The 19,405-nt window shown below is 36.0% G+C and overlaps 1 protein-coding gene across 1 annotated transcript; it reads right to left on the bottom strand.

Annotated features, from left to right (window-relative positions):
* Positions 1-242: 242 nt before the first annotated feature.
* CNOT10 (CCR4-NOT transcription complex, subunit 10) lies at positions 243-18,163 on the bottom strand (the record flags this gene model as incomplete). Its single annotated transcript, XM_009574935.1, has 12 exons — positions 243-327; positions 2,957-3,133; positions 3,781-3,902; positions 7,740-7,942; positions 9,133-9,282; positions 10,469-10,586; positions 11,571-11,654; positions 12,376-12,462; positions 13,352-13,497; positions 14,510-14,660; positions 15,203-15,364; positions 18,072-18,163. Coding segments are annotated over 12 exons (1,577 nt in total), but the record flags the coding sequence as incomplete, so codon positions are not given.
* Between the last annotated feature and the right edge of the window lie 1,242 nt (positions 18,164-19,405).

Raw genomic sequence — 19,405 nt, 5'->3', positions numbered from 1 at the left:
TATAATAGTGGGATCTAACACAAACTGATCTACCTTCTGAATTGAAATTCTGGATGGTTTCTACTTGTTCGGACTCAAAGCCAGAAGAAAGGAAGCACACGCATTTGAAAAAAGACATCCTTAGATTAACAGCTACAATTCAATGTTGCAAGTGCCTAAAAAAATAAGCTAGTAATGACTCCAGAATCACAGCACAGTTTAAGAGGCGGCTCATTTAATGGTGAATATTTTGTATTATTTACTTGCCTTAAATTTTCTAATTCCTGTTTCTTCAAAGGCGAAGAAGGTGGAGCTGCAATGAATTTATCCCCTTCATGACTTTTATTGCTAGAATAAAAACAGTGTATTAATTATAGGGAGTGACTATAAATAAATAATTAAAAATTCTCAGTGTAATAAGCATTGATGTTTATTCACTCCATTTAAAAGGACAGCAAAAATTCTATAGCCTAAAAAACAGGGAAATGAAGCTATGCAGAAATTAAGGCACATACTCTTACCCTAACCGTTCTATTTGAGAAGGAAGAAGGGGGACATTTGCTGGGAAGGACTTGACTGACAGACCAAACAACCCACGCCATTCTCCACAGCCTCAAGCTATTTTTGAAGTTTGGTGTAGGACAAGAACTTTAACCTGGAGAGATGCAGAACTCGCTGCATTTGTAGGCTCTCTTCTTTTAGCCTGTAAGAAAAGCAGTAAACTAGTTCTCTCCCTAGACATCTTAAAAACTAATTACATAAATATTCTAGAAAAATAATCCAGAAAGTGCTACAGCTTCCTTTAGACTTCTAGCTGCCCTTCATTTTTATTGCTATTTCAAAATGTCTTTTTTTAAAAAAATCCACTTTCTTAAAAGTTATGCTTGGCTTTTTTGGGGAAGCAAGTATTCGCTCTATTTAAAAAGTATGCAACTTTGCTCTCCAGTAAGCTGAAAGACAACCTCCTTCTGGAATGAGAATAGAAGAGAAGGTTAACAGCTGCTCCTTGGCAGAGAGAGACACTACGGTTTAGAAACAACAGAATAAAAAAATTGGAATTGAAACCAACAGACTCTGTCCACCTAACAAGAACTTTTTCATTGATGTATCTGTTTATTACAAACAGGTAAGATAACTCCCACTTAGACCTTCAAAACAGACAGCAACAGACTCCAAGGAAACCTGTGCTCAACACTGTTGTAGTGCATACACCTCATGCCTTTGCCAAAAATTAGATAAAAAAAATACCCTTAACCACTGAAAGTATTCACTGTTTTCCTGTGAATAACAGAAGAATCTGTCTCAGAGTCAGCGTGCTCAATTAGTGGGATTTGCTTCAAAACCATCCTGTTCAATTACTGTGATTTTCTTCAAATGCCTTATATCTTTTACTGTTCTCTTGCAGAGGGTCCCTTGTCAGAAGGAACAAATCCTTGGAGAACCTTTCAGAATGTGACACACAAATTCAAGAACAGCCTGCTTTGTTGCTGTATATTTTGAAATTGGCAATGACCACTGGGAGATACGAGGGAGTCTTTTTAAAATTTTTTTTAAGCTGAAGAAGCATCTGGTTTTGAAGGCAGAAGGTAGTAAAGGATCTTCCTCTACAGGGCATATTTTCTTTTCCTCACTCCTACAAAACCAAAACAAAACCAAACCCTACCAAAAACAAAACAAAAAAGGAGGTCTCGTGTGAGTAAGGGCCACCATTTTGTTTTCATCACAGTCACTCAGTGGGCCCCATGTTTAAAATTGAAGTCTCATTTAAACCAGAGGAGCTTCATCTCAATGGGCTGCATACAGCTTGCCAGGGGAAGTTAGTTCACAACCTCCAGCCTCGGTAAGCAAAAAAGAAACACCTCCTTCCCTGCCAAAGTTTGTAAATCGTTTGGTCACTTGACAGAAAAGATTGTTATTAGGAAAAAAAGGGTTACAGAGAACAGCATTCAAATATTGTTGTAGCAGTAGTAGCCACCAACTCCCAGCCCTAGCCTATCCCCAGGCAACCTCAGAATATATGGAGATGCACCTTGTGCCTACAGAACACAGCATGTGTGCAGTAAATCCTGTCATGTGACAAATGTCTCTTATCTTCTTAAATTTTATCTGCACTTGGGTCTGACAAAAACATTGTGTTTCTTTGTTACTCTCTAAGTAGTTCAAGTTCAAACACAGCCACTTTTTCCAGATTAGTTATTGTAACTCTTCCCTTCTCAAAATGGTCGTTAATGAAAGTGCAGGCTATGGCCAACAAAGTCACTCTTCAAAAGGAAGTTCAGAATGCATCAGGATCAACACAAAAAATTAACCACTTCCTGCTATTTAACATTTGACATCCGTTGTCTACAAGTTGCTTTTTCTGAAGCTTTAAGGAGAAAGATTTTTCTTAAACTTTTTTTCGTAAAATGCAATTTATTAAGCAATAGCTCCATGTTGCTTTCCATCTTCTAAATCTAGTTTCCCATTTCTAGTCTAAAACAAACACAACAAAGCGTACAAGGGTTGATGAATGCCAAACCTGATCATGGGGAAATGTTTACAACTGAGTTGCTAGACTTTATATATTGAATCAAGTACATGGCGCACGTGCACACACAGACACAAAATCACTGTAACATGTGAAACTTCACTTACAATTAGAGAAACACCAATATGCACTGCGGGAGGGTGTGGGAAAACATAACATTTGCAGCACAGAAAAAAAGATGGCCAGTAAAAAAAAAAAAACTTTCACTGTTTAATTTATTGAAGTTGTTAGGAATGGTAGGAATCAACTCAGTATTTTATTCTTAAATTAGCATACCAGCAATTAAAACAACAAGCAGCTAAACAATTTCCTTGGATATCCCAACACTGCTAAGAGAATTTAAAAATACGTTATTTTTTCTGCTGGCCAAACAGGACAGGTAGTAGACACAGACTGTCAGCCCAGAGTTACTTTGGACAAAAAGAAAGGTTTATATGCAATTCTGTTTACCTGCATGCTTCACTGCTTTCACTGTTTTCTGTATTTCCCCCCAGCTGATTACTGGGTTTAGATCCATTTTCCTGCTTTGGCTCCTGCTGATCTTCTGGCAGTAGCAGCAAGGCATTTCTTAGACAAATCGCTGCAAATTCCATACTGGCTACAGGTATTGCTGAGGACTGCCCATCACTTAAAGAGACACAGAAGTTAGCCAGTGAGTAGCAATCCTACTCAATTAAAAAATAAAAGCAGAGCTCCAGAAAGATCTGAATGCAGAGAAAACTTTATCCTAAAAAAGTTAAATCATGTTTTAATATAACACATTTAATTTATGAAGACGTATGTATCTTGCTATTCTTATATATGGGAAGCACACCATGATGCCCAAATAGAGTGGGCAGATTCAACTACATAACTACAAGAAGTTCTCTTGTTTTTCTTGACTTCACTTCCTGAAGTTTTATGACAGAGTAACTAGATTCTTCCTGCACTTTTCTAAAGTGGATTACTGAAAATATTTTTTTTTAAATGAGAAAAAGAGGATGGATTTAGCTAACTGGCAATATAAATTTCAGATAAATCAAGTTTAAGCTTTAATAGCCTTCTTAGTTACAATGAATAAACAGTTAAGCCCTCTGCTGGCCATCATAGAGGAGGCATCCAAATGATGTTTAAGTAGGACTCATCAAGCATTTTAGCATGCCTCTCTTCACTACATTAATAATTCCAAAATGAACAGTTATTCCATGACAGTTTTAAAAACTCCTGATAAATAGATATGTATTCTTAACAAAGCTATGATAACAAAATAAAGAGCCCATGGAAAACATACTTACTTATAAACGGCATTCTGTATTGACTGGGATGCTAGGACTATCTTACGGTGGTAGCCTTGACCTACTATAGATTGCACAATTCCCTTTTTGCTGGGAAGACCTTTTGTCTCTTGTTCTGATGTCTAAAAGGAAAAAGAAAAAAAGCATTACAATATCAAGGCTGTTGAATGAGAACTTGACAAAATAAGTAAAAGCTGGAAGAAGACTTTGAATCCTGCTAAAATGTAAGAATCGATGGTTTATATGAGTACAGTTTTAAATCTTAAGTACCAAGAAGGATCAGGCACCTTCTATTGTCTTTGTGTTGCAGAGGGATTTTACTGCACAGAGTGTAACCACAGATTAGTTCTGACAGCTTGTCTGATAGCCTACTGACCTAGTTTCTCCTCTGTTTTGAAAGCAAAAGAACAATGAACCAAGTAGTATTAAAAGAACTGCTAGGATATCTAAAGAAAAATCATATGATCAGCCAAATAATATTCAGAATTGACACTGTAACGCTTGCCATCTTCTCTCCCTGCTTACACAGCATTCAAAATGCTCTCTGAAAAAGCTGCTCTCAAACCATTCCATGGGGAGCATGAAGCTGAACAACAACATATGCAAAGTTACATCAAGTTAACTTGTTTAAGAGATTTTTGAGTATGTAGACATTCTGAGGGTCAAATGAACTTAAAGCACCCTAATTATCAGTCCCAAGAATTATCTCTACACCATACTGGGGTTTGTTTGTTTGTTTTACCATGAACCATCTTAACAACTTTGTTGGTATGCAAAGTTACTGATGAAGAGTTGCAATTGTAAGGAAAAATTTATCCTAGATCTGTATTTTAAATATCTATCACTTTTCAGAAAATTTATCGGAATCTATTGTGAAGAAGAATATTGACATTATAATGGCACTTACTGTCAAACAGAAAAAAAAAAAAACACTACATACAGTTAGTTTGGATACGAAGAATATATTTCGAAAAATGCATTTTAAAAAGTGCAGAAAGGGAATAATCTTCCATCTATACTAAAGCAGGTGACAGTTAACTTCAGTGAAATTACTTTTCTGTATGGTGTTCAGTGCATAAATATGAATCCAAGGTAGATATCAAGGAATATTATTGCAAATTGAGTTACAAGGTCAAATTAAACACACTATTGATTTTAGGGCCTCACTTATCATGTTGCAAATCTTACAATAACACTGTCCTTGTAAACAGAATCCTAGCTTTGTTTTTTTGCCACAAAACCCATGCTAATCCAATCTCCCATACCCAGCTTTCCGCTAGAGATGATCAGCTGTGTCTTCTTTATCTATGTGTCACTTTTAACCAGTAGGATAGACACAGAAAATTGCAAAATGAGTATGAAGAAAGCTGTTCTTCCTGCATTCACTGTGCTTTATAAAACTAAGTACTCAGAACTATCTGACAACAGCTAGCACATACACAAAGTCAGTCCATTTTTGACCCAACGCTCTTGAAACTTCAGTGCTGTGCCTGTGATATGGGGATATAAGCAAACCTCTCCTATAAAGCTATAAAGTTGTGAATATCTTTCTTAAATTTTCTGAAATAGAGATATCAAAATAATGAGCACCATTGAAATTCCCAAGGGAAAAGTTACGAATTTTGTATTTGGAAGATTAGGATAATGTGCAGTATATAAAGGCACAGAGGCCACCCAGAGAGGGAAAAGAGAGAATTCAGAGGAGGGAAAAAATAGAGTGAATATAGCCATTTGTTCAATTAATCCCACCCATCCTGTGCACTGAATGAAATAGGCATACTGTGGAAATAACTGCATGGGATCATGCAATCACAGATTACATCACCACGCCCACACACACAAGGGGTGAATTACAGTTTCACAGGGAATCAAGTACAGTATCTCTTAATTTCACAGATGTACTCTTTTGGTGCAGTTTTCTGTTCTAAGGACGAACGATCCTGTCCCCACCCCTCTGAATTTTAACATACAGGCTTATCCTAAACAGATATGGATCAACAGGTTGAAACCGAGAAGCCCCAGAGGACATGCAATACATCTGCTGTCAGTAGGTTTCCACAAACTTTGCCAGCAGAGGAACGACAAGTCTCAGCAGTTATGGATTCAGTTCCCCAGCAGCTGTGATCATGACAGCTTCAGGATGGAGAAGGCTGATCTCAGCTTCCTCAGCCTATGCCACTTTTAGGCTAGCCGCACTACAGTCTCACCCCTCTCAACCTCTAGTGGCAATTGAGTGAGGAAATAATGAAACTTTAGATGAGTTTTGGCTGCACGAAGAGAAGGAAGATCACATGCAAAGATTTCAGTGGAAATCAGAGCACATCTTGTTATCTTCACCCAGTTTAGTCCTATAAAATGAAGCCACATCTGAATTTGGATAGTGGATTTACAACAGACAGAATTAAAAAAAGAAGTTTGAGTTTATATTACTTGTACATCATGAAAACTGTAAATAATTAATTAAGAACATCCGAGGAAGGAAGCGCCTCTTAAAGCAAATACTTTTAGTAGTCCTCTACAAGAGTCTTCGCATCTTCCAATAAAGTTCTAAGACATAATGCTACATTTTGTTTTTAAACAAGATTATTCATCAGTCTGATCCAATAACCATATTCATTAAAACATCAAAAACCAAACCTTACTGTCTGCTAAAACAGTAGCAACATACTTTCAGTCATACCTTATGCACACTAGTACCTAGCCTTAAAGTAGAGACAAGGGATCTCTACTGGGTAATGTGTGTTTTCTCCTGCTACTCCAGCTAAAATTTAAGATAGAACCTCATCGTTCCAGAAGTGGTAATGCATTTCCTAGAGTCTAAACATAAAAATCCAAGATGTTTCAGTCAAAAATTTTCAAAAAAAAAGAAGAAAAACAACCCTTCCACCTCAAAGTATCAGCAACAAAAGTTATCAAAGTTGTTTCTGTGCACCAAGCCTCAAAGTGAATATCAAACCCCCAAGAGCAGTCACAAAAATTTTCCTTCCTTGGATACTACAAATGGTCACTGACTCCAATCTCACCTTGTTATTTCTGCTATCCAGGAACAGAAATCCTTGGAAGTAGAGAACTTAGTACAAAGGAAAGATCTTGAGCAAGTTTAATTCTTCCGTTCACACAAAAAAGACAGAATTACTTGTGGTGTTGTTTTGTTGTTGTTGTTTGTTTTCAATGTATACCGTATATTATTTCATATGGGTTTTATGTATATATAAATATACATAAACCCCAAGATTTTGCAATCAATATGAAATGAGTGTGGAAAGCTGAGGCATCATAAAATATCCATAAATAGTAAGTCAAACTATTAATATTAGTATCTACATTTTAAGTAGAGAGCATTCACTACAGAAAGAACATATTGCTTCCTGTTATAAAGTGATGCCTCATTAGATAATAATACAAGTTTCTTTCCAAATAATATCTTTATATTTATTTCTAAAACTATTTCAAGACAAAGTACGGTAAACCATCAGATGACTTGGAGAATTATAATGTGCTTCAAACCAATTCAGGATTATCCATTCAGATTATGAGTCGGAATGCCAAAGGGGTGTGATGGTAAATTGCCAAAACAAAACCATGCTTAACCAGTCTCTCCAGCAAAAAACTTGTAACTTTATAGAAGAGCAGCTCTAACAGCCACTTACAGGCTTTTGTTTCATCTCATGCCAATCTTTCAAATAGCCTACTCAAATTCTTCTGATCCTAGAAAAATCAATTAAACACTGGGTCTGAAGACACTGTTTCTGTGGTGGTTTTCCTTCCCCTGTTGCAGCTTCAAATTAAACACGCAAACACACATATACACAAAAATAATTAATCTGGACTTACACAGAGGTGTTGCAACATTAGGCTTTTAAAATGCATAGTTCAACTCAAGTTATTATTTCTTCCTTTCTGTGATCACATATATTTCATAACTACAATGAAAGTAAGGAACTTGCAAATCTACTTACCCCTTTATTGGCAGCAATGCAGCATTCCGCTATTCTCAGCCAAAGACGAGGGTTTGAGTGATAAACCTGGACTGCCTCAATCAGGCATTCAAAGGCAGCTAAGGGCCTCCCAATATGCAAGAGCTGAATTCCACAATTGTAGAGCAACTCATACCGTTTGTTAGTCAGTAGCGTACACATGGGTCTCCCTGAAAATTTTTTACCTGCAGAAAAGGATTACATCATATTGGATCTGCAGCTCAGGAGAGCAGAAAACATAACTCTGGGAAGAGGAGGGAAACTGTGGGAAACACCCAAAAACTACCAAAAAAACCTTTCATCGCAGAAATTCGCTAGCCTCCCTATGTAAATAAATTCCTTCCACATCAAAGCTGATACCAAAGACAAATTAATTGTATTCTTAATAAAGGTTGAAGTACATTAAATGCTAACCACTTGTTCCTTGTCACTCAAGCTAAATGTTATATAATAATACTGAATCCCAGATTTGTGAGAATACACGTCTTTGTTACTCATATAAATTCCAGAAGAAAACTACTTTGTTGTCAACAAGTGTAAAACATTTTCTGTATTCACACTGGTACCTAAGACTGCACTTAGGTACAGGGCCAGGGGAGGAATAGGAAAAACAGTAAAATGCATGATAGTAACTAGATTTTAAAGAAAACAAGAAATGAAAAAATTATCATGAAATTCACTGAATGAAAAATTCATCATGAAATCACTTACTTGGAAGAGAAAAAACCTTAAGTATTATTAATCAAAGCAAAACTTGTTATAGTTTTTATTTTCTTGTCTTTTGTATACTTAAATCAAAAATAGATGGATAAAACTAACCATAAAACTAAACAATAGATGAACAAGTCTGGGAATTGTCTAGTCAGAAAGTCTGAGAAATACACCATCTTTCAAATGCTAATTTAACAGTATTGCACTCCACATCTTCTATATCCTCCAAGTTAAAAAAAACCAACCCCAAACACAAAAAAACAAAACACCACACATCCTCCAAGTCCTGATGATTCTACCTACTGTCAGCAGGACTATAAATAACATCTTTAATGATGCATAATAGATCACAGAAACTTTATTTTGTCATATCTCCCTGACTGATGGTCAAAGACTATAAACGAGAGAGAAGTAATTGCCCCAGCCACATGGCACATCAAAGAAAACAGCAAAAAAAGAACGTATTTCATCATCATCTATTTCTGGCAACAGCAGTTATACTCTGAAATCAAGTTACAATCAAAATTCTCACCCTCCTTATCCTGTCCTCTGCAAAGAGATGGAACAGGTATCTTGCAGATAATTACTGAAAGCTTCTATCCTCTATTTTCTTGATCTGACCACCCCTCTTCCACCATCTATTTTCATTTTTTAAAAGTCTTACCTGGATCTGAGCTGCCTGTTCCTAGCTGTGCACATGCATTATCGTTTTCTTGCAAGGCTTTTTTAAAGTAAAAAATTCCTAAATTGTGCTTTCCCATTGCAAAGTGGATGCAGCCAAGATTGTTCCAGAACATACACCTTAAGCATTCACCTGAGAGAACAGCAAAAGACCATTTTCGTAAACTAAAAAATGTCACTGAGCCCATAAAATGCTCCCACCACTCTCACGGGTCAGCATATTATGGTAGTTTATTAAACATGTTCTTCAGCAAGATGTTCATGTATTATGCAGTTACATCCCTGCCTCATAAGCATTTTATTAACCTACATTTTTTATACCATTCTAGTTCTCTTAGACAGTTGACCTGAAATGACCTACATATAAGCAGCCACAGATTTCCAGATCTTATGATTCTAAAAGCACTCTCCTTCCTAAATATAGGTTCAGGTACCACCCTAAAAATCCAAACCACCAAGAAACAGACCATTATCAAATTAACCAGACATTATTTTAATCATAACCTAGGAAAACTATTAAGTGAACATTCTACTGTGCAAAAAAGCTAGTGCAAGAAAGTTACGAGAATAAAACTTTCCAGGAAATTTTAAGTTATAAAGAGAACTTTAAGCATAAAAACTGTCAGAAAGATTAGTTACAGTAAATTTTAAAAGAAGTGTCAAAATACACCAGAACAGGCATTATGGCAAGTATTTTGAATGTTTTCTATGAAACTTATCTGTAAATACAGAAGTTTAAAAAATTTACTCAGTCTTGTGAAATTTGCAGACTCTGCGACTTCTATCATTTACTTGCAATCTATGCAGCAATATCTACTAGATAAAAGATCTTACAGCACAAGAAATTAAGAGTACTATCACAAAAACAGCATTGAACAAAGTAGTAAAGAAATTCAGTAGGTTTACAGTACAAACATTTTTTTAAATCCTAACTCTCTACTGACACAAGATACAGCTTTCTCTCCGGATTTTTCAATTGATGTTTTAAATAGTCAACTAAAATCTCAAATATATTTAAATTACACCGTATACAGTGAGTGTATGTATACACAGTGTGTATATTTACAGTATATAAGCCTTCACAAATCCATTTTCTTAGACAACTGCTGCATTGTCTAGAAGAACGTTCAATGAAAAACACAACGGTGTTACGTGAAAGAGCACAATAAGAAAGATGAAAACATATCCAGCATATAAAGCCATGACATTCAGGGCCTACTCCCTTAAGTAATCATTAATATGCTTAAAATTAATATCAATGAGTAGTCCTATTATACTACACATCTAAGTACTTGCAGGATGAAGGTTTTCTATTTTACCTGTTTTCATGAAGCCTGGATGTTCAGCAATGTTTGCACTGTTTAGAAGTTTCACCGCCTTACGGTAATTGCCCCTCAAATATTCAAAATTACTTTTAAGAAAGAGAGAAGGAGCTGACTGTGAAGGAGAAAACAATAGTTAATTATCTCTTGTTTTATGATTTCTACTGCTAGTGTTAAATCACTCCACAGCTTGCCCCTGCTGCCACTTTAAAAATACATGGGCTTAGGCCTTAATACTTTCATGAAGTAGCATTTCTTCGTTGAGCACGTGATTAACACTCACCTCCTCCAAAACACAAAACCATACATATTTTTTGTTACTGCTCTAAAACCCAACGTTACGCTACAGAACTCTGTCATGGTAATGGCTAAGCACAGAGGATCTCTTTTTTGTTTAAGAGGATCTTTCTCCAACCTGTCTTCTAGTACACTCCTCCCCACGCTTCCCTCCCTGCGGAGTTCAACAACTTCCTCCTGGGCTGTGATCTTCCTGGTCTGCCAACAGAGACCTCACGATCCAGAAGGATTTCTGTCAAACTAGCAGCTGTTGAGACTGGCAACAAAAGGGAATTGCTCTCCTCCCATTCCCTGCTCCTCAGTTAATGTAGAATTTATCTGGGATGGTGGACGTAATTCTGAGTTGAGAACTCCTATATAAAAAAAGAAACTGCTTTCTAGCAAGAGGTAAGCCTCCAAAAAACTCCAACAAAAAGAAAAAACCCAAAAAACTGAGTACCCCAGAATGAATCTTTTATGAACTGGTTTAAACCACCAATGACGTCAGAAGTTTGTAACTCCCATAACATTTATAGTAAACTAAAACTTGTTTTGTGCTGCTTAAATTATAAAGCAAACTGACCCTATTTTGGTATCATTAACAAAGTGCATTTTTCTGACCAACTGAAAACAGCGCAAATAAGAAAATTCTATATTAATCACACTTGCAGAAAAGAGATTACAAACCTAACTGACTATATAAAGCATTATTTCAGACCTTCATCCTCAGTAAGACCTTTCTTTGTAAAGAAAGTTAGCAAAATCAGTTTTAAGATAGAGAACAGATCTAGATTATAACAACAATAGCTTTAAGAATACTTACATTCCCAGCTGTATTCATAACAGACTTGATCTCCCTTTTGCATGCTTTTAGTGACTTCATCTGGATATAGGCTCTCACCTTATACTGTTAAAAAAATAAATTTGTTAAATAAAAAACAATAACTTGTGCAGGTTTGCAAGATGAACCATACCTAGAGATTTATTACAGAATTTTTTTTATACATCTTAAAAATAGGTAGTAAAAAGATGTTCAGAAAGCCTTCCGAAAAAAGCAATTCTATTCAGACTTTCAAAAACAAATTTATAGGCTTCATATTTACGGTAAGCAGACGCACGTTTTGTTCAATGGTCAACAGCTACTCTTTATTCAAACACTGAGATACTAGCACTTAAAATGACAAACTAATTAAAATAATCTAATCTCTTAATCCCAGGCATTTACCTATTAAACTGAAAACACCAATAAGTGAATGCTGATAGAGAAGCATTTCATTTCTTCACATATTTTTCCACAGAACAGTGCAGTGAAATAAAACCTCAGCTGATTTAGACTGTTGGAGGTCTAACAGATATAAAGTCAGTGCAGCTAACTGCAGTTTAAAAAAAATTCTGATAAACTGCAGGGATTGAAATTGGAGATTTTTTGTGTTAGGTGAGTTTTTCCTGTACATGGATCTTACAAAAAGAGAGAGTTAGATAAATTCATTCTTTTGTTTTACAACATGAAATTCAAAGAGAGACAGAGTATCACAAATCTAGTTAAAACTAGATTTGAAGCAGATGGCACTCGGTTTTAAGAAAAACTTGAACTGATGTTTTTGTATAAATCATACGCAGACACTTACCTGATGTATCTTAGATTTAGCAACTTCTATTAAAGCTCCACTTTCAGGTTTTTGATTCGAGGAATCTTTACTTGTATTATTACCTGACTGAGCGTCAAACAAAAACACAGGAAGTGTTACTAATAGTCATGTTTTAAATGCAGTTTACAGATTCTTTCATAAGCTATTTTTATCAATCTCACATGAAGAAGAAAAATAAGTATTTAATAGTCAAAAAATACATATCCCACCAAATACCGTAACTCGAGCTTAACAATCAAAATCGAAGAACAACCACACCAGCCTATGAAGAGCAGAATTCTATATTAACATTAGTGTTATACTATGTAATGTTATATGCTCTGCATTTGAGGTATTCGAAGAATTCTCTTACCCATTCTAGAGTCTCTCTTCCGTAGAATTACTATATACTTAAAGATAAAATGTTTTATCTTAAGTGTGACATTCCATCAACAGGAAAAGACAGAAATGTCCTCTTTTCACTTCCAAGCCACTACTCATTCTACTGATTTTTCCAAAAGACACATACAAAAGATTTCATTTGAAAGTGTGCCTCATACTTTCATATACTATGTAAAAAAGATGCTTGATTTCCCGTACTATGCTATGCAATTGCAATTCCTCTCTGACACCAACTTCCCTTTCAAACCTAGGGTCTTATATGGTCATAATCCAAGACAAACAAGAAAAATTACGTATATTTGACCCTGAAGACAACTGTCTTTCCAATGCAAGTCTCAGACTTAAGAAATACTTCTTAGCTCCCTGGGAGTAAGGGAAAAGGGTGGAAGAGAGGGAATAAACAGCTGCTGTATACAACTAACTCAGTTACTAACATGTATAAGTTGCTGTCTGAAGTTACAGGTGATCTAACATAGTTTTATAATTCCGTAGTATTTTGAAAGAGTAATTCTCAATTGAGTTAAAGCATACTTCCGGTAAAGACTTAGTGGCATTCATATGATTTTAAGCTTACCTCATTTTTTCCATTCTTGCTGTTATTGTTGCCCTGTGAAATCATTTTTTCCAGAACAGCAAGCAGATGCAAGGCTTTCTCAGCTTGGTAAGTTAGCAGGTATAAGTCTACAAGCAAGAAGCACACAGCCTGGGCAAACTTCTCTTCTGTATAAAGCAAAGAAGGAAAAATGATTTTACAGATCTCACACCAATCCTTCCAAACAGGACTGATGAAAATAAATTGACTATAAAGTGCATCTGTGCAACATTATGAGAAAAATAAATATAGTACATAAGAATAAAAAATGCAGACATCTACGCAATGCAGGTAAGTACATATACTGGGAAAAAAAAAGGTAATTCATTCAAACGACATCAGCATAAAAACATAGACTAAAGACAGCTTAACATGTATTTCATGTTTATAGATTTTCAGAATTGGTGTAAGCAGATCAGCACCAAAGATCCAGTGTCTAAATAGACAGATGGAGCCATATGCATACGTAGAATCCCATAAAACTTGAAAGGATTCCGTACATACACATTTCTGCTTGGCTGGCTTCACAGAGTAAGTCCCAAATAGGCATACTGAAAACTGGGAGGAACTGAAGGAGAAACACGGTAGCATTTACTTAATTTATCGAGACACACACACATACATCCTTCAGCCTTGTCACCTCTAAAATTCAATGAGGATTATGAAGTTATTTCATACAAGTACGGCATTCCACTACACAAGGTGCCATAGCTCATAAAAGCTGGAGACTTTATACTCAGATATGAGCACATACAATTATGTATGACCTAATGCGGGTAATTAAAAATGTGAGTGCCCTGACAAATACACACCCGCCCCTGAAGTTGTATTATGACTCAAAATATTAGATTTTAAATCATTTAATTAGCTTGTACATATTATTTACATAAATAGCTTTTAAAGTTGTCAAAAATCCATTTCAGTTTCATCATACTTGTCTGCTAAATCTCTGAAGTACTTTACCCCCAAGCCCAATTGTTGTCCTTGATATAAGTAAAACATATTCTTCACTCCTAAGCCTATCCACTTTTTTAGAACCATATTAGGCAGATTTACAAATCACTTGTCTGATAGTGAGAAAGACTGAACGATCTTTCTGTAGTTACTACATGACCAAAACTCTTCTTTCTGTCTACATACCGAAAGGCTCTATAAACTGGTACAGCTTCTCCCCAACTGATATAGCTTCAGTATACTGACGCAGATGATACAAAATAACAGCTTGATTGTAGTACAGCATACTATTTTCAACATCATCTAAACCATCCATTTCTTCAACAGCAGAGTGAACCTGAAAAAAAAAACCCACCTTGTTTCATTAAACTTTCAATACCTATGATTTTAAAAAGTGTCAAGTATTTTACAAAAATAACCCGAAGGTATTAATCCACCTAAAGATAGGTCAGTAAGAGTTATAGGCTAATAAAGTTTATTATTGTTCAACATAATGCCAGTGAAAAATTTACAATGAAATAGAAAGCTGTCAGTTGAGCAGTAAAGTAATATTTTCACTTTTTATTTTATACGAAATTACTTCAAACTATTTCAGGTTAAGGAACTTTCTACTGAAAGAACATAGCAGGTCTTTCTACAGTTATAATCTCTGGAATGTTTAACCTTTGGATCAATTTCAATTATAACTAAAAACATAACTATAAAAGCAGTGTCCTCAATGATTAAACAGACTCAGACATTTAAAAGTAATGATACTTTCCTATTCCTTTATCAAATCTCAGGGACAAGGGGCAGAAGTTTTCTTCCAATTTCACTGGAAGATCTCATCACCATTAACAGTACTCAAAATCAAGTACCGTGTCAATATGTTTGCATTACCTGGTTCTTCAGCTGGTTAAGGGTTTGTCTCAAATTGTCTGTCGTAGTCTGGTTACTTTTACAGAACTCCGCAACAGCAGTATTCAAAGTTATTTTGTAGTCATCTTTGTTTATGTCTTGAAGGGTATTTAGGTGTTGTAAACAAGCATCATAGTTTCCAGCCTGGAAATCGCACACATACCAGAAATATGCATTAGAAGATACAAAGTTTAAACTAACAAAGTAGGAAGTTTTAATGAAAGTATCCTCTGTAAGTTTAGAGAGCAAAGGAGTGTTTCCTTTATCGACAGCAAGTGAAGCAAACTAAACGTCTACACACATACTTCATTATTTATGCAGATTAATAAGTACAAGAAGTAAGTCTAAAAGTTGAGGTCATATCCAAACTTCAAAAAGAATTTTGTGGAGGAAGGACAAATGGAGTAGTCGATTATTATAAACAGATACTTCCATGAAAAGTGTTATTCTGATTTCTCTTCATCGTATTATTTTGAGTCTCAAGATTCTTTATTTCCTCAGTTTTCATAATCTTTCCTCATCACATGTACATTGAGCGGCTGCAGTTGTTTACATAAGTCCCAGCCCATCATTTTATGTTCATTCTTCACTTCATCTGGAGAGACTATGAGTTACAATTTAGTCTGTGGAAGTCAGCTTAAGAGATGTTGGAAAAAGAGGGCGTCACTTCCTTGGTACAGGTTTAAATAATACTTTTACAAGTTCTAGCTGTTGAATGAAGTATTCAATCACCTAGGCATGCCTAAACAGAAAGTAGGATCCAAGCATGATGCTCTTCTGAGGTGTTATTTAATCAATAAATCCCTTTCTTTGACCTCAAGAATAGGCAAGGACTTCAGAATGGCTCACCTCTTTCTGCTTTCAGTTTTAGTCTTTTCTGTGTTTGCGCAGGAGGAATTCAGTGGCATCGAGGAATGAAAGACAACTCCAGACTCTTTCAACTATGTTAAGCTTAAATGATCTTCACTCTCTACTGTTCAATTCCAATACAGGAATAATCACCTTCACCTCTTCCATATTAGGGTTACTTCCAAGCTGGTCAGTCAGATAAACAGATTCGTTTCCATCTCTGTCAACGCTTCACAATCAAAAGCTATGCTCTTACGTACCATGACCACTCTTCATTTCCTCCTCCTTTTTTCAGTGCTGTTCCATGGAGTTTCTCCTGGGCTCCTGCCTAACTTCCTCTATTAAGGGAAGAATTACAGCGGAGAAAGGCTCTGTGGTCCTTCTGCTCTTCCTGAGAAAGTTGCCATTCTGCGGCTACTCTCAACAGAACCATCCCAGTCCCTTCAGTCTCGTGCAAAAGCACAGTTATACAATATACAGAGAGATGTAGCAGGACACTGACACACAGTATTTCCACAACTCTAAGTATCAACAGCATGGATCGCCTACTGATGATGTGCATAAACACAGGGACTTGCAACTCAACTGCTAGCATGCTCTTTAATTGAGAGAGTTAATCTCCCAGTGATTTTCTTTATCTATTCACATTCAGAGCTTCTCTTCAACAGGACAGCTTTCAGATCACAGCAACAAGGCTTCTAACCATGGTTGGACTAAAAACCTTGAACCCTTAAATGCTCAGCTTATTTTGTGGTGTTCTTCCTCAGCCAACAGTCCTTTACTCTACTCTGTTAGATAGGATCTAGAATATAATATACAACTTTATAGTAATTCTACAAAGACAGAAATTGGAAGTGCAGTATGATAAAGCAGCATGCAAGGCAGTCCACAAAGCTATTCAAAGCAACCCAATAGCAAGCAAAATTGGCAAACAAGGCACCAGATTAATTCTGCTGACATCTGTCACAACCTCACAACATCATAAACTTCGGGAGTTCTTAAAGCAAGAAAAAGAGATAAACAAGATACACTGGACCAGTATAAAAACTAAAGATGAAGTTGTCAACAGATCGAAAGTATTTTAGGCATGTAGATCTGTAGGCAAGATGGAAAACAGGCAACCCTTTCCTATGCCTTCTGTTGTCAGGATCAAATGTCAATGAGCAAAATGTTACTGAAAAAGAACAATTGAGCTAGAATGCACTCAAGATATCCGTGAACACATCAGCTGCAGTCAGTTTAAGGACCAACTACATGCACTTCATGCACACAACAAAATAAATTTAATGAGTGAAACACACACAGAGGAACACAGAAATCGAAAGGAAAAGCAATTATACTTCCTGTCATTTCCTACACTAGATAAAATTAGGAAAGAATACAAAGAGAGAAGTAAGCTGAAAGACCCAGTACCTGAATTTTAACACACACACACATACACACACACAAAATCTTCCAAGAAACACAAAATAGGTAGCTAGTACTGCCTGTAGGTATTATGTGTTGAAGAATGTGTTTTAATGCAAAGTGACGGAACAGTATACAATGCTTTTTGTAAAAGAATATAGCAAGATGCTAAAATGAAAAAGGGTTGTTTGGTTGCTGTTTTTTAATGCACATGGCTCCTTTAAACCCTCTAAGACAACATTTTCAGCTTGAAGCGATTAATTCTTCAGAGAGATCATGCATTTCCAATGCTTATACAGATAGCAGTCTGCTTCTTCTAATTAACTCATCACACAGCCTTTAAGGCTAGTAAGTTTTGAGAACCAAGATTAAATGTGCTCTTGCGCACTTCATTCAAGTATCCCCTTCAGTCTTCTCACATCATAGCAGACAGAAAATGCATATGCTGGCTTTATAATGAAACTAGTGCTACTTTTGATATAATATCCCATTAATACCTTTGCAACTGTGCTATGAAAACAGGAAGAATAATTATATAAGCCCGTTTAGCAGTTATGTGGTAAATTAGAAGTCTCAGAGTTTGGCTTTGTCTTACCAGAAAAGCTTGTAACGCACTGCTCGACAATTCCTTTTCCTGATCGGTAATCCCAGAAGTGCCTGCTCCTTCATGTTTCTCATTACCTTGATCTGTAAAGTGGGCAGAAGATTACAAGAAAGTTTGCAAATGTGATGACAGCTATTCAGCTTAAAAATTTTGTTTCTTCCAGTTCTCAAGATCCTCCTGCCAGTACAAGTAACTTTCCAGATAACTTCCAGTCTCCTTACTAGACTAAAATATCTCAAGTTAGCCTATACTTCTAGTGAATTCCTCTCCATAAAAAGTACATGTAATAATCCTAGCTAAATTACTGTGCTCAATCAATAACCAAAGTCCTGTAAGTTAACTGACAATGCATACATTTGAGATTTCTCTTTAAAGCTGCAGCCATACACTAGGATTGGCTTTATTTGCATAAAAATTAGCAGTGAATGTCACACATCATAAAATAAGCACCACACTGGGTTAGATGAAAAAACCCATGCATCCGTATGCTGCTTCCTCAACAGCAAGCAAGGGACGCTTTAGGGAACAACATAAAAAACAGAGCAAACGCTGGAACTTCCACTCAGCTCCCTGCTTTGGAAGAATAAGTCTCCCTAAATAAGAGGCTGCAATCGAACCATCGTTGTTAATAATAACTGACAGACCCAATACATTTTTTTTTAAACACACTATACTTTTGTACTCTTCAATATACTCCACCAAATGCTATCTAGTGATTATACTGCAAGACACAAGCAAATGATGCCTATTCACTTTTTCAGCCTCACTCCTGATCTTACAGATCTTTCTTTGAATCATCTCTCCTCCAAGGTGAGCAGGCAGAGTTTATTCTGCATCTTCCTCACACATTTTTTTCCCAGGATCTTCTCCAGTTCTACTATATCCTTTTCCAGACTAAGACAAGAACAGCATGTAGCAATTATGATGGTGGCCCCTTTGAGCATTTATACAGTAATACAATGAGGTTTTAATTGTCTTCAATTTCATTTACATAGAATTCCTAACATTTTACCTTTCAGTCACTGTTGAGCATATTTTTGAGAAAGGAGTCTACTGAACCCTTTTGTCATCATGTAATTAAGAATTCAGTGAAGTTGCATTAAAAACTACAGTAGAGACATTCCATGCCAAAGAAGCTGAAAAAACCCACCAAACCCTTCCCTGTGCTGAACATAAACTACGGGAAGGGAAAAAAAAACCCAACACAAAACACCACACAACCACCACACCAGACAGCTTATTTCTAGAATCATTAACCCATGTGCTAGAACATGCAAAAATCATTTCATGTTTCTGAAACAAAGACTTTATAAACCTCCAATGGT

This window comes from Fulmarus glacialis, unplaced genomic scaffold (genome assembly GCF_000690835.1).
Source record: "Fulmarus glacialis isolate BGI_N327 unplaced genomic scaffold, ASM69083v1 Scaffold38053, whole genome shotgun sequence".
NCBI lineage: Eukaryota > Metazoa > Chordata > Aves > Procellariiformes > Procellariidae > Fulmarus > Fulmarus glacialis.
The sequence above is the reverse complement of the archived record's forward strand: the minus strand, read 5'-3'. Positions and strand labels throughout refer to the sequence as shown.